This window comes from Leptonychotes weddellii, chromosome 9 (genome assembly GCF_054177405.1).
Source record: "Leptonychotes weddellii isolate Sample4059 chromosome 9, ASM5417740v2, whole genome shotgun sequence".
Classification (NCBI taxonomy): domain Eukaryota; kingdom Metazoa; phylum Chordata; class Mammalia; order Carnivora; family Phocidae; genus Leptonychotes; species Leptonychotes weddellii.
In genome coordinates, this window is record NC_138377.1 from 121,382,086 (window position 1) to 121,396,862 (window position 14,777).

General features: G+C 44.8%; 1 protein-coding gene and 1 non-coding gene across 2 annotated transcripts in view; one reads left to right on the forward strand and one right to left on the reverse strand.

Moving 5' to 3' along the window:
- Nucleotides 1-4,819: 4,819 nt before the first annotated feature.
- On the reverse strand, nucleotides 4,820-4,925 carry LOC115943432 (U6 spliceosomal RNA). Its single transcript, XR_004078012.1, has one exon. It is a non-coding gene; the product is annotated as a U6 spliceosomal RNA (small nuclear RNA).
- Nucleotides 4,926-13,420: 8,495 nt separating this feature from the next.
- The window catches only part of TICRR (TOPBP1 interacting checkpoint and replication regulator), a 36,884-nt gene continuing 35,527 nt past the window's right edge, over nucleotides 13,421-14,777 (forward strand). Inside the window, exon 1 of the mRNA XM_081831889.1 lies at nucleotides 13,421-14,148. Within this exon, the coding sequence (XP_081688015.1) occupies nucleotides 13,486-14,148 (663 nt within the window). The 5' untranslated portion in view covers nucleotides 13,421-13,485. The remainder of the gene's footprint in view (nucleotides 14,149-14,777) is intronic.

A 14,777-nucleotide genomic window follows, 5' to 3' on the forward strand; every position in this document is an offset into this window, starting at 1 on the left:
GCCAGAGAGAGTAGGGGAGGTGTGGCTCCCTAAAGGAAAAACAAAGGCTGTTATTAGAAGGAGGGGGATAAAGAATTCTGAGCAGGGAAGCACATCAGATGTCCCTTATATTTAGCAAAAGAAACGTCAACAAAGACTTTAAAGCAGTCTACCTTCCATCTAAGAGAATAATTCCACACCAAAGAATTCATGAAAAAAAAATCACAGACAAGGGCAGATTTGAGTCCGAGGATGTTTATAATCACAGTACTGTTTATAATAGCAAAATGCTTTAACAAGCTAAATGTCCACTAAGAGGAGATTAAACAACTTAGTGCACATCCGTGTTATTGGGATGCTAAGCAACTGGTGAAAATGATCATTATTTCCTTGTATTTCATGACCAGGAAAGACCTCCATGATGCACTGTTAAGTGGAGAAGGCAGGCTACAAGGCAGCACACATATTATAATCTCATTTTTTAAATTGCGTATATACCCACTGGGAAATAAACATTGTCAGGAAACACATCGCAGGCTTAATAGAGGTTACCTTTGGGTGATTATTTCAATTTATTTAATTTGTTTATCTGAATTTTCTGTGATAAGTACATATTACTTTTTAACGAGATAATTTTTTTTTTTTTTAGAAAAGAAATCAGGATAAACACACAAAGACACTCAAAAAATAGACATAACAAGGAAAGATACAAGAATGGGGGTGATCCATGACCATGCCCACAAGGTCAGAGATGCTCAGATGCAAGGACTCTAGGCCCGTAGGCGACTGTGGGGACATTGCACCCCTATTCATCCACTCTCCTTTTCCATTATCTTCACGATGCACGGTTACCACACTCATCGTGGCGTGGGGTGGGCAGGACGGGCTGACCAGGCAGGCTGCCACTGGCCCTCAGCTGAAAGAAGTCAAGTCGCCTTCGTCTTTTCCCTCCTCTGGCCCTGCCCGTGAAGACCACCTTTTCCCAGTCAGCCCTATCCCCACTCCAAGCCCTGCCAGTTCTGGCAAGAGCCGCTCAGGCTGGTCCCTGGGCTCTCAGGTTAACTGAGTAATCACCCAACCCAGGAGTAAAAGTCACCAGGCCAGGAGGCAGGGAGGGGCCATAGTGACCTGGGAGCATCCTCTTGGCCTGATGCCCTGATGCTCAGCTCCCCAGCACTGGCTCAGCAGACCCCACTCCAACTCCTCCTTTTACTCCCCCCAGGGGCTGGGATAAAAGGCTTCCTCTTTCCAACGACCTCCAGCTAGCTCCAAACCAAAGTTAGCTTCTGCACAGTGCCTATTGCAGGGTGCTGGGGCTTCTGGCCTTGGGTCCCTGCTGTGTCTCCACTTGGCGAATGCTGAAGGATTTGTCCTCCAGAGGCCTTGATATCATCTAATTGGTCAACTGTAACTTGATTATCTCTTTTAGACAAGCACAGTGGGCAGTCCTCTTGAGTCTCTAGTAGCAAATTAAAACTGCCAGAAGCCGAATCTCTGGTTACAGAGAGAACAAGAGCCATCAGACACAATTTGCTAGAATTTTTGTTTCCCAAGAGAAAGGAAGGGGGAAAAAAAAATCACTATGGTTAAGTGTTGGGAAGAAGGGGGCACTTCAGGCCAATAAAGGGAATATGTTCAAGAATTGTCTGGAACATTCCTGTTCTATCATAAAATTCACATAAATTTTATATACTATCCATGATATAGCTGTATGTCTTTTTTTTAATATTTTTAATGAAAATTTTCAAACATAATGATTTTCACAGTGAAAATATTCCTATACCCATCACCCAATTTAATACTTTATTATATTTGCTTTATCATATCTCTCTCTACCTCTCCATCCATCCATCAATACATTTTATGTTTTTATGCATCTCAAAGTAAATTGCAGACATCAATAACATCCCCCTAGTTACTTCAGTATGTTTATCTTTAACTAGAGCTTGGTATTATTTGTTTATAGTTAAAAAAATTTTTTTAAGTAGGTTCTATACCCAATGTAGGGCTTGAACTCATGACCCTGAGATCAAAAGTTGCATGTTCTACCAACTGAGCCAGCCAGGAGCCCCTGTTTATAGTTTTTTGAAGTGAAACCTACAACCAATGAAACACAGAATCTTAAGTGTGCATTTGCCCAATTTTCACAAATACATAAACCTGTATACCCGAACCTCTGTCAAGATATAGAACCCTACCATCACCCCAGAATGTTTCCTTATGCCCCTTCCCAATCAATACCTGCCCCCAACCTCTCAGAGGACACCACTGTTTGGATTGTTTCCACCACAGGTTAGTTTTACCTGTTCTAGAACTTTATATATATTGAATCATATAGAATATACTCTTTTGTGTAAGGCTTATTTCACTCAACATAATGGTTTTGTGTAACCTATGTTGCTGCATGTACCAGTAATTTGTTCTTTTTTTATTTGGAGTAATATTCCATTTTATGAATATAGCATTTTACCCATTTTCCTATTGATGGATGTCGGGTTTTTTCCAGCTTTTTGGCTATTACGAAGAAGTTGCTATGAACATTCCTGTGTAAGTCTTTTTGGGGACATAATTTCATTTCTCTCAGGTCAATACCTAGATGTGGAATTCCTGGGTCATAGGGTTGGTGTATAATTAATTTGAAAAGAACTGGCTTTTTCCAAAGTGGTTGTATTAGCGTACATTCCCACTAACAACATATGAGAGTTCTGGTTGCTCCTTATTCTCATGAGCCTTTGGTAGGGGTCAGTCATTTAAATTTTAGCCATTTTGTTGCGTATGTAGTAGTATCTTATTGTTTTAATTTGTATTGCCCTGATTATTAATAATATTGTCTTTTTTGTGTGCTTGTCATCCATTTGTATATCATCTTTTGTGAAGCATCTGTTCAATTTTTTAAAAAGATTTTATTTATTTAGGGGTACCTGGGTGGCTCAGTTGGTTAAGCGGCTGCCTTCAGCTCAGGTCATGATCCCAGGGTCCTGGGATCGAGTCCCACGTCGGGCTCCCTGCTCAGTGGAGAGTCTGCTTCTCCCTCTCCCTCTGCCTGCCTCTCTGCCTACTTGTGCTCTCATCTCTCTGTCAAATAAATAAATAAAATCTTTAATAAAAAAAGATTTTATTTATTTAGGGGCGCCTGGATGGCTCAGTCGTTAAGTGTCTGCCTTCGACTCAGGTCATGGTCCCGAGGTCCTGGGATCGAGCCCTGCATCAGGCTCCTTGCTCAGTAGGGAGCCTGCTTCTCCCTCTGCCTGCCACTCCCCCTGCTTGTTCTCGTTCTCTCTCTCTCTCTCTGACAAATAAATAAATAAATAAAATCTTTAAAAAAAAAGTTTTGTATTTTTTTTAATTTGAGCCACCCAGCCACCCCACATCTGTTCAAATCTTTTGCCAATTTTTCACTGGGGTTGTTTGTCTTTTTATTATCGAGTTGTAGACATTCTTTATATATCTTGGATATCAGTTCTTTTCAGATATATTTTGCAAAATTTGACCGCAGTGTATAGCTAACCTGTTCTTTTTTTTTTTTTTTAAGATTTTCTTTTTTTTTAAGTAATCTCTACACACATCGTTGGGCTCAAACTCACAACCCCGAGATCAAGAGTTACATGCTCTACTGACTGAGCCAGTCAGGCACCCCTTGCCTATTTGATTTTTAAACAATGTCTTTGATGAGCTTATGTTATTGTTAAAGTCTTATTTATCAGTTTTTTAACTCATGGCTATTACTTTCCTAAGAAACATTTGCTACTCTCAAGCCACAAAGGTATTCTCCTTGGTTTTCTTTTAAGAGCTTTATGGTTTTAGCTTTTATTTTGCATCTGTGCTCTGTCTTGAGTTATTTTTTGTGTATGGTGTGAAATAGGAGTTAAGGCTCTTTTTTTTAAAATTTGGGTATCCAGTTATTCCAGCCCCCATTTATTGAAAAGATTTTTCTCTCTCCCTTGGATTGCTTTGGCACCATTGTCAAACACCAAATAACTAAATAAGTGTGAGTCTATTTTCAGTTCTCTGTTCTGCCCCTTGATTTACTGGTTGATCCTTATAATGGTACCACGCTATGTTGATTAGTATAGTTTTATATTTAGTCTTGAAGTAAGGTAATGTAAGTCTTCTAACTTCTTTTCAAGATTGCTTTGGGGGCACCTGGGTGGCTCATTCGTTAAGCGTCTGCCTTAGGCTTGGGTCATGATCCCAGGGCCCTGAGATCAAGTACTGCATTGTGCTCCCTGCTCAGCGGGAAGCCTGCTTCTCCCTCTCCCATTCCCCCTGCTTGTGTTCCCTCTCTTACTGTGTCTCTCTGTCAAATAAATAAATAAATAAAATCTTAAAAAAAAAAGATTGCTTTGGATATTCTAGGTCCTTTGCATTTCTGCATAAATTTTAGAGTCAGTATGTCAATTTTTATAATTCTATAAGCCTATGGAGATTATGATTTATGAGATCTGTAAATCAATTGAGGAGAATTAACAGTATTGAGTCTCCTAATCCATGAACATGGTATATCTCTCCATGTGTTTAGATCCTTTAAAAATTTCCCTCAGGAATGTTTTATAGTTTTTAGTGTGTAAATTTTGCACATCTTTTGTTAAATTTATTCTTAAGTATTTTCTGTTTTTTGTTTTTATTGTAAATTGGATTTTTTTTTTTTAAGGGAGGGGAGAGGTAGAGAGAGAGAATCTTAAGCACACTGGGCGTGGAGCCTGATGCAGAGCTCAATCTCAAAACCCTGAGACCATGACCTGAGCCAAAATCAAGAGTTAGATGCTTGACTGCCTGAGCCACCCAGGCACCCCCAAGTTGGATGGTTTTTTAAATTTTACTTTTCAACTATCTACTACTAAAAAATATGGAATGCTTCACAAATTTGATGTCATCCTTGTGTAGGGACCAAGTTAATCTTCTTTATCACTCCTGTTTCAGTATATGGGTTGTCGAAGTCTAAAAACATAATATGATCCACTCCTGTGATACAGGAGTTTTAAGATACACTCCAGGCAAGGAAGTCCTTTCTTTCCTGGGACTCCTTGTGTTCCTAGCATACCTCTATGGACCCCTACAGGGAGACTTTTGGGATCTCTGCCCAGAGTGTCTTCTCCTCTGGGTCATTATCTGGCTCTCTGAGGTTGGATGCCTACATTCTCCACTACAAACTCCACACAATCACGCCAGCTGTGATTTTGTAAAATGGTTTATCAGTCCTAAAACATGGTGGCAAAAAATGCTTCCTGAGCCAGGACCTGATCTATTGGCTCATTCCTCACATTCATCCCCAAGTATTACTGGAGAAAGAAAATCCTGTCTCATTGACCCAAGGATAGCCAGAAAGAGTGAGAAGAGAGGCACATCTGTCAGGCTCTTCAAAATCTATTTCTAACCCCTTGGGTGGGTCACTGTGAGCCTTGAGGAGAAGACAATGCCTTCCTCAAAAGTTGAGTGGCCACAGCCTGCACACGCTCTTGGAGCACATGAATCCTCTCTTCAGCCTCAGAGGAGACTGACCTGACATGCTTCCTAAGCTAACCACAGTTTCACATTCCTCTTTTTTTAGTTGTAGTGAAATACACATATCATAAAATTTACTGTTTTAATAATTTTTTTTAAAGATTTTCTTTATTTATTTGACAGAGACACAGCAAGAGAGGGAACACAAGCAGGGCGAGCAGGGAGAGCGGGAGAGGAAGAAGCAGGCTTCCCGCGGAGCAGGGAGCCCGAAGCGGGGCTCGATCCCAGGACCCTGGGATCATGACCTGAGCTGAAGGCAGGCGCTTAACGACTGAGCCACCCAGGCACCCCGTTTTAATAATTTTAAAGTGAACAGTTTGGCAGCATTAAGTAAGTATACTCACACTGTTGTGCAAGTATCACCCCCATCCATCTCCTGGACTGTCTCTCATCCCATATCACAGTTCATCTTACAAAATATTTTTCATCTGACCTTTGCTTTTGAAGAATGAACTAAAAGAATATTCCCCAGCCCTACACTCCTGAGCCACTTGGCAGTCCTGGGAGTCACAATGTGATAGAAATCTTTCATCATGGCACTTATTAGCGGGTCCAGGCCTCACTGGCTCAGCCCAACCCAGGGCTCTGAAACTGCAGGTCCCCCTCCTGAAGGGGGGCGGGTGGATTCCTAGGGGGTGGGGCCTTCAGATTAGCTTCAGCCTTCCCCTCTGGTCTGGCCATGAATCCATTAGGGAGATTGCAGTCCTGCCCACCCCCCTAAATTGTCTAAGGTTTCCTCCCTTACCACCCTTCCACCAGGACCCCACAGCTTTCCTGACCCTCTACAAGCCCCTCCACGTGTAGGGACGGGAATTTGAGACCCTTCCTCAAAGGTGAGGCTAACCCCCCTTGAGCAGAGCCTGAGGCTGATGATCATTCTCACAGAACTACCCCAATCTGTGTGGCAGATTCAGGTTCTGGGCAGTATAACTGACTTCAGAGAAGGAGTTTCATTCTAGAAGGAGTTTCAGCCTGCTCAGTGGCCCCAGGATCACTGCATTAGCCCCATCTCCCGATGGGCTTCTGTGAGGAGCCTGGGCTGCCTTCCCAGGGGACCTTCCTTTCATCCTTGGGTTCTCACATCAGTGAATGGAACCAGTGTTCCAAACCATTTCCACAGGACCCAGGGTGAAGGGTTTCTGAGCTCTGTGCAGGCCTGATAAGGCAGGCCTAGGCCATGCCTCACTGGCTTCGGCCACAGCTTGGCTTTCTCAGCCAGAAAAGAGGGCCAGTCGCACAGACTCTGGGAGCATACTGGCCCTCAGACCCGGTTTCCCAGGGAGCACTGCTGGGGTGAGAGTAGAGGTGGGGTTTGACCAAGAGATTGGGGTCCCAGGCCTTTGGCCAGCAGGGGTCAGAGAGATGAGAGGGCAGGGGTGAAGCAAGCACCACCCAGCCTTCACCCCACTCCACCGTATCTCTGAACCACAGCCCTCCCCCTCCAGTAAGTAGAGGGACCACTCAGTGAGCTGTGTGACATCCAGCAACTTACTTAGCTTTTCTGGGCTGTTAAAATGGAGATTTAAAAAAATACTTATGCAGAAGGGTTTGGGAAGATTAAATGTGAGTGTTCCTAGTGCAATGCCAGGCACTCAGAAAGTGTGTGATAAACATTTTCCTTTCTGCTTTCTTCTCCCTCACAGCTTTACGCACATTGCTCTGGCTCTGTCGAGGAAGTTAGGCAAGCTGGCAGTTCCCAGAAGGCTCGGGAAAGCCACTGTTTTTCCTTCGTGCCCAGGAATCCTGCCACAAATTGACGGCGTCCCCCGAGACCCCCAGGGAACACTGGAGCACCGGGACCCTGAGCAGAATGGAGAGTTGAACAAACGACTGCTGTGGCTAGAAACAAGCTCCTCAGAAGACCCGCCCCTTAACCAGACCCACCAAGGACACATACTCTTCGTGTCATTGCCAGTAAAAATTCCCAGACCTGAAACCTCAAGGCTCCCTGCCCAATGGGAGCTAGAGTGGTCCAGATACCTCCGCTGCTTTTTCCAAGGAGGGGAAGAACATTTTTGTCATCATCACCCTCAAGTAGGAATCAGAGTCTCAGAACTGGGCAGGGAGTTTAGTGACATGTCCCGGCCCCACTGCCACCCAGTTCAGCTAGAATCTTTGCGGGGGTAGGGCCGGCTTTGGATAGTTTTTTCAAGTCCTCAGGTGCTTCTAATGTGTAACCAGGGTTAAGAACTTCTGGTTTAGTCCAACCTCCTCATTTGTAGAGATAAAAACACACAGGGGGAGGGGTGCCTGGGTGGCTCAGTTGTCCTGATTTCGGCTCAGGTCATCATCTTAGAGTTGTGGGATCAGGCCCTGCGTCAGGGTCACACACTGGGCGTGGAGCCTGCTTAAGATTCTCTCTCTCTCTCTGAAAAAACAAACAAACAAAACCCACACAAAGGGGGAGAAAACCCCAGAAAGATTGAAAGAAATAAAAGATTTATAGTGAAAGAATATAGTGCAGATTAGTTGAGCTAAAGAGGGAAGGTATTATGATTTCATTATTTCTATTATTGCTCTAGACAAAGCTGGCTTCATGGACACGTGCCTTGTATGGTCACACAGGCCCCTCACATTTAGAAGGGCCCCGTGCTTGGTTTAATGCTCTGCTGTTGCTGTTTTGAAATTTTTGTTTTGTTTAAAGATTTTATTTATTCATTTGAGACAGAGGGATAGAAAGAGCATGAGCAGGGGGAGAGGCAGAGGGAGAGAGAGAAGCACGCTCTCCGCTGAGCAGGGAGCCTGATATGGGGCTTGATCCCAGGACCTGGAGATCATGACCTGAGCCGAAGGCAGATGCTTAACCATCTGAGCCACCCAGGCACCCCTGTTTTGAAATTTTTAATTTTTTAAATAAGGGGTCCCACATTTTCACTTTGTACTGGGCCCTGCTGGTCCTGTCCCTAGATGACATAGCTCTTAAAAGCGAAGTTGACTATCATCCCATTAAAGAAGGATGAAGAACACGGGGCTGAGAGGCTTGCTGGATGTGGGGCTGACCTGGCCCTCCACTGCCAGTGAGGGCCCTTCCCCCCACCACTCTGTCAGGGGAGGAGGCTGTCCTTGGATCCCCTGGGGGGAAGCAGTGTAAGAGTTTCAGTGCTCCCTCTTACTAGCTGTGAGAGACCCTCTGAGCCTCAGTTTCCTCAGTAAAAGGGAGGAAATAATGCCTGCCTTGTAGGATTACTGTGAGGAGTGCCCAGAATCATGACTGTCCCTCTAGATGCTAGATATATGTGAGTGACTTCCCCTCCCTTCATGGGAACACAGAACACATCGTAACCCAAAAGAATGGAACCCACGTGATCCAGGTGCAGCCTTGTCAGCCACCCCGAGGTCCTTTTTTATCCTGGAGAGGCCCAATTACAGTAAGTTCCCAGACTTCAGCTTTTCTCACCCAAAAGAAGGACAAGCAGTTCTGGGGAAAGCGTTCATTCTGCTGTGGGGCATACAGGCTTGGGAGCCCCTAATGAAGGGTTGCTGCTACTGCCCTCTGGTGGTAATATAGCTGTATCTGCACAAATTCTTAACCTGGGAAATGCTTGATAACATACTACATTTCAATTACAAAAATCATGTATTGCTACTCTGCTAGGCACTAGGGACACAGACAAATAAATCACAGTTCTTCCCCTCTAACAAGTCACAGTTTATCAAGTAAAGGGAAATCTTGGGGCGCCTGGGGGGCTCAGTCTGTTAAGGGTCTGCCTTCGGCTTAGGTCATGATCTCAGAGTCCGGGGATCCAGCCCCCAGTTGCGCTCCCTGCTCAGCAGGGAGTCTGCTTCTCTCTCTGCCCCTCCCCCTGCTCATGCTCTCTCTCTCTCTCTCTCTCAAATACATAAATAAAATCTTAAAAAAAAAAAAAGTAAAGCGAACCCTTAAAGAGCTGGAATAGAGTGTAATGTGGTAAGTTATAATAAAAAAGACTCCTGACTTCTGGTTCCAGACAAAATGGGCTAGACATATTTACTCCTATTTTTCCCACTAAGTAAAGCTAAAACCCCTGGACATTGTATGTAAACAGACATGAGAAGACTCTTTGAGGTTGAGAGAAGAGGCCGACTTGCTAGCGACCTTGAGATGCAAAGAACGACATGGCAGTGAGTTCTTTGGGTTTTCTTTTGCCCTTTTATAGCTGACGGGATACTGGAGAAGCTGGTGTCCTAATACCTCAATGGCTGCAGACCACAAGAAGCCCCAAGAGAAGTCTGCTTTCTTTAGTCAAAAGACCAGGACAGGGGCAGACAAGCAAGACAGGAAACTTGTAGCCAATAATCACTCCAGTCCAGTCAAACTCCAAAAAACGATATCCCAGCCCCATCAGCAAAGACTGAGTGGGAGCCTACACTTGCCCCGCCCCCCCACCCCGTTCCCGGCATAATGAGGCAGAGCCTTCTCCTGCCAGGTGGTATCAGAGGTGAAGTGGGGAGCTGGGACATTTATCCCCACCTGATGGTAATGAGGCCCAACTCCTGCATGTCAGCAGAGGTCCCTTAGGGAACCTCGACTCCCAAAGGACTGCCCCCCAATAACGCGGCTCCCCTACCTGCAGCATCAGCGGAGGAAGCCACAGAGTGCCAGGGGGAAGCAGCCCCACATTTTTCAAGTGATGGGAAAAAACAAACAAAAAGAACTGTCAACCCAGGATTCTATATCCGGTGAATGTCCTTCAGGAATAAAGGGAAAATTAAGACATTCTCAGATGAAGGAAAATTAAGGTATTTACTGCAAGCAGACTTACCCTAAAAGAATGGCTAATGGAAGTTGTAAAACAGAAAAAAATGATAAAAGAAGGAATCTGAGAGCATCAGGAAGAAAGAAAGAATGGAAAGAGGAAAAGTATGCGTAAATACCATAAGCTCTCCTTTTCAAGTTTTGTAAGTTTGATGGTTAAGGCAAAAATGATAACTAATAGGTTATCAATATTTGTAAAGGAAATAGTTAAGACAATTTTAAGTGAGGGAGGGTAAGGGACTCAAAAGGAGGTAATATTCCATACTTTACTACAACTACACTTCACCAAACTGTGGTAAGTTATATGTACATATTGTAATACTCAGACAAAACACTAAAAAATCTAGACAAAGAAATACACTAACAAAATTGATAAATCAAAATTAAATTTAAAAAATGTTCAATTGGGGCACGTGCGTGACTCACTCAGTTAAGCTTCTGCCTTCTGCTCAGGTCATGATCTCAGGGTCCTGGAATTGAGCCCCGTGTCAGGTTCCTTGCTCAGAGGCAAGTCTGTTTCTCCCTCTCCCTCTGTGATCTCTCTTGCTCTCATTCTCTCTTAAATAAATAAATAAAATCTTTAAAAAAAAAATGTTCCCTGAGGGAAGCAGGGGGAAAACAGAAAACCAAAAAAAAAAAAAAAAGACAAAAAATAAAATGGCAGATGTAAGCCCTAATAATAATATATTACACATAGTCTAAATACATCAATTAAGAGATAGAGACTGGCAGAACAGATTTTTAAAAATGACTCAATTTTATGTCACGTAAAGAAACTCACTTCAGGGGCGCCTAGGTGGCTCAATCGTTAAGCGTCTGCCTTCGGCTCAGGTCATGATCCCAGGGTCCTGGGATCGAGCCTCGCATCCGGCTCCCTGCTCTGCGGGAAGCCTGCTTCTCCCTCTCCCACTCCCCCTGCTTGTGTTCCCTCTCTCGCTGTGTCTCTCTCTGTCAAATAAATAAATAAAATCTTAAAAAAAAAAAAAAAGAAACTCACTTCAAACAATGATATAGGTAGGTTGACAGAAAAAGAATGAAACCAGATATACTGTGCAAACACTAATCAAAGAAAGCAAGAGAGCTATATTAATAGCAGACAAAGTGTTTCAGAGCAAAGAAAATCACCAGTTACAGAGAGGGATATTACATAATGATAGAAGGGCCAATCTACTAAGAAGACGTAGCAATTCTAAATGTGTATGCATCAAACAACAGAGATGCAAAATATATAAAGCAAAATAATGATAGAACTGAAAGAAATAGACTTATACACAATTAGAGTTGAAGACTTCAACATCTCTCTCTCAACAACTGATAGAACAACTAGACAGAAAGCACAGATACAGAAGAACTCAAAAACATCACTAACCAACAGTATCTAATTGGTATTTATAGAACACTCCACTCAACAATGGCAGAATATACATTGTTTTCAAATACTCAAGAAGCATATATGAAGGTAGACCATATCCTGGGCTATAAAATAACCTCAATAAATTTAAAAGAATTGAAATCATACAGAATGTGTCCACCAATCAGTGAAATCAAACTAGAAATCAAAAATAGAAAGATAACAGGGGATCTGCAAACAATTGGCAACTAAACAACACACTTCTAATTAATCCATGGGTCAAAGAGGAATTGTCAAGAGAAATTAAAAAATACATGGATGTAAGTGGAAAAAAAATACAAGGTGTCCAAATTTATGGGACACAGCTGTGCTGAGAAGAAAATTTATGGCACTAAATGCATACCTTAGGAAAGAGGAAAACTCTCACCTAAATAATCTACGTTCTCACTTAAGGAATCTAGAAAAAGAAGAGCAAAATGAACCTAAAGCAAAACGAAGGAAGAGGAAAATAAAGAGCAGAAATCAATGAAATTGAAAACAGAAAAAAAAAATCAATGAAATGAGCTCATTCTTTGAAAAGATCAATAAAACTGATAAACCTCTAGTAAGACTGATATTAAAAAAAAGAGAGAATACAAATTACCAATATCCTGAATGAAACAGAGGTTTCACTGCAGACCCTGCAGACAGGCGGAGTCTTGAACTGAACCCGCAGCTTTTACTAAGCCTCCCAATGTCATCCTCATCATCTGGATTTTAACCCCTGACAGCTCTGTATATCCAACCCCTAAGGAGACCTTGACCCATGATTCCCTCTTTCCTTGACCTTCCTACAGTATACCATAAACAAACTCCCCCTTTGTCGTCAGCCTCTACCGTGAATATTCCCTTTACCTTCTTGCCCTTTTGGAAACCTGGCCTCTTCTATTTGCAACAGGAAATACTTTTTATTAAGTATATTTTCCCCCCGACTATGAAACAAGGAAATACAGAATTATAGAAAATTTAGAAAAGTGTAATATATATCCTTTTTTAAAAAAAATCATCATTGTCATCACCATCACAGACAACTTTCAGTACAGTTTTAACAGTTTAAAAATATACACATAGAAAATCGGGGGTTCTCTCTCTTTCGCAGTCCTTTTTTCAACTATTGTTACGTATAATAAGCTACATGATGTTCCTTCCCCTTAGGGTGTACTATACTTTAGTCATTCGCACTTGAGCTGTTTCCCAATTTTTCTCGTCAGGTAACTCTATGATGTACAAACGTCTTTTATTTGAATCTAATTACCTTCTTCAGAGAAACTCCTTGAAATTATTGGGGCAAAGGAAGTGAACTTTAAATTGTTAATAATTTTTTCTTAAATTACAGAAAACTAAAGTCTTCATCATCGGATTCGAGGGTGGCTTCGTCCCAGTTTGAGTCAGACCACCTCCAAATCCCTCCCAGTACCAAGTTTGCAAAGTCTTAGTAAACACCTCCCAGCAGCCCGCACCTACGCCTGCGCACAATCGCCCAAACGCAGCCCTCCAGCCCAAAAGGACACGCCCCCGAAGCGCCACCTCTTTAAATTTTAAAACGAAGGCCCAAGCCAATGAATGTTAAGTTTCTCCCGGAACACGGTGCCCCGCTCACAGCCACGCCCTCCACCAATCAGGCAGAGAGCTTTTCCGTCGCCCTTCCAATCAGCGCCAAGGATGGAAGTTACTCACGTAAGCTACGTAAGGCAAGTGACCAATAGGAGCTGACTTTGGGGGCTGACTCCGCCAATGGCAGGAGCACTTGGAGAGCGCGGGAGCTTTTCCACCAGGGCTCCTGAGGGAAGCGGTGAATGGCGCTGGTTCTCTGAAGCCCGGGCCGAGAAGAGAGCCGCGCGGGCCCCGGCCAGAGCCCCGGGGCGGCGGCGCGGCCGACATGGCCTGCTGTCACAACGTTATGCTGCTGCTGGACACCGCGGGCGGTGCCACTGGCCGGAGTCCGGTCCGGCGGGCCGCCCTGCGCCTCCTCACCTACCTGAGTTGCCGTTTCGGCCTGGCCAGGGTCCGCTGGGCCTTCAAGTTCTTTGACTCTGAGGGGGCGCGGAGCCGGCCGTCCCGCGTGTCCGACTTCCGCGAACTGGGGGCACGCTCCTGGGAGGACTTCGAGGAGGAGCTGGACGCAAGGCTCGGGGACGTCGCCCACGGCGCCCACCTGCCGGGCCCGGCGCCCAGGGCCAGCCACACGCACAGCGCCCTGATGGAGACGCTGCTGGACTACCAGTGGGACCGGCCCGAGATCACGTCGCCCACGAAGCCGATCCTGCGCAGCAGCGGGAGGAGACTGCTGGACGTGGAGGGCGAGGCCAAGGAGGCCGAGACTGTGCTCGGGGGCTTCGTGAACGCGGTCTTCCTGCTGGCCCCCTGTCCGCATTCGCAGAGGGAGCTGCTGCAGTTCGTGTCCGGCAGCGAGGCCCAGGCTCAGCGCCTGCCGCCTCCCCCCAAGCAGGTGATGGAGAAGCTGCTGCCCAAGAGAGTCCAGGAAGTTATGACCGCCCGAAAAATCACCTTGTACTGGCTGGATACCACCGAGTGGCCGAAGGTAAGTTCGTGGTAAACTCAGACTTGGCGCACGGTGTCCTGCTGGTTCACCGGAACCTGGAAGCGTCTGCAGAGCCGCCGGGAGACTCAACGAGACTAGCACGACCAGCATGTGTCCCTTCAGAAGGGAAGTCCTGTGGTCATAAACCGGGACGATAGGTAGGTCCTTGGTACACACTAAGGTAAGCATTTAGGGCCCTTATCTGCCTTCCCAGGTTCTGTTTTTCCTACACACGACGAATACTCCAGCATACTGAAGCATGGTCTAGTCGGTCAACAAATCTTTCTTTTTTTTTTTTTTTAAAGATTTTATTTATTTATTTGACAGAGAGAGACACAGCGAGAGAAGGAACACAAGCAGGGGGAGTGGGAGAGGGAGAAGCAGGCTTCCCGCAGAGCAGGGAGCCCGATGTGGGACTCGATCCCAGGACCCTGGGATCATGACCGGAGCCGAAGGCAGACGCTCAACGACTGAGCCACCCAGGCGCCCCTCGGTCAACAAATCTTGGCTGCGTGTTCTGTCTTATCCGTCACCCCGAATGCCAGTGCTCACTCTTCTGTGCCAGTCCAAACTTCTAACGCGTTGCCCCGTGGCAACTACTTAGTCTCAACTTCTGAATTTCCACGCAC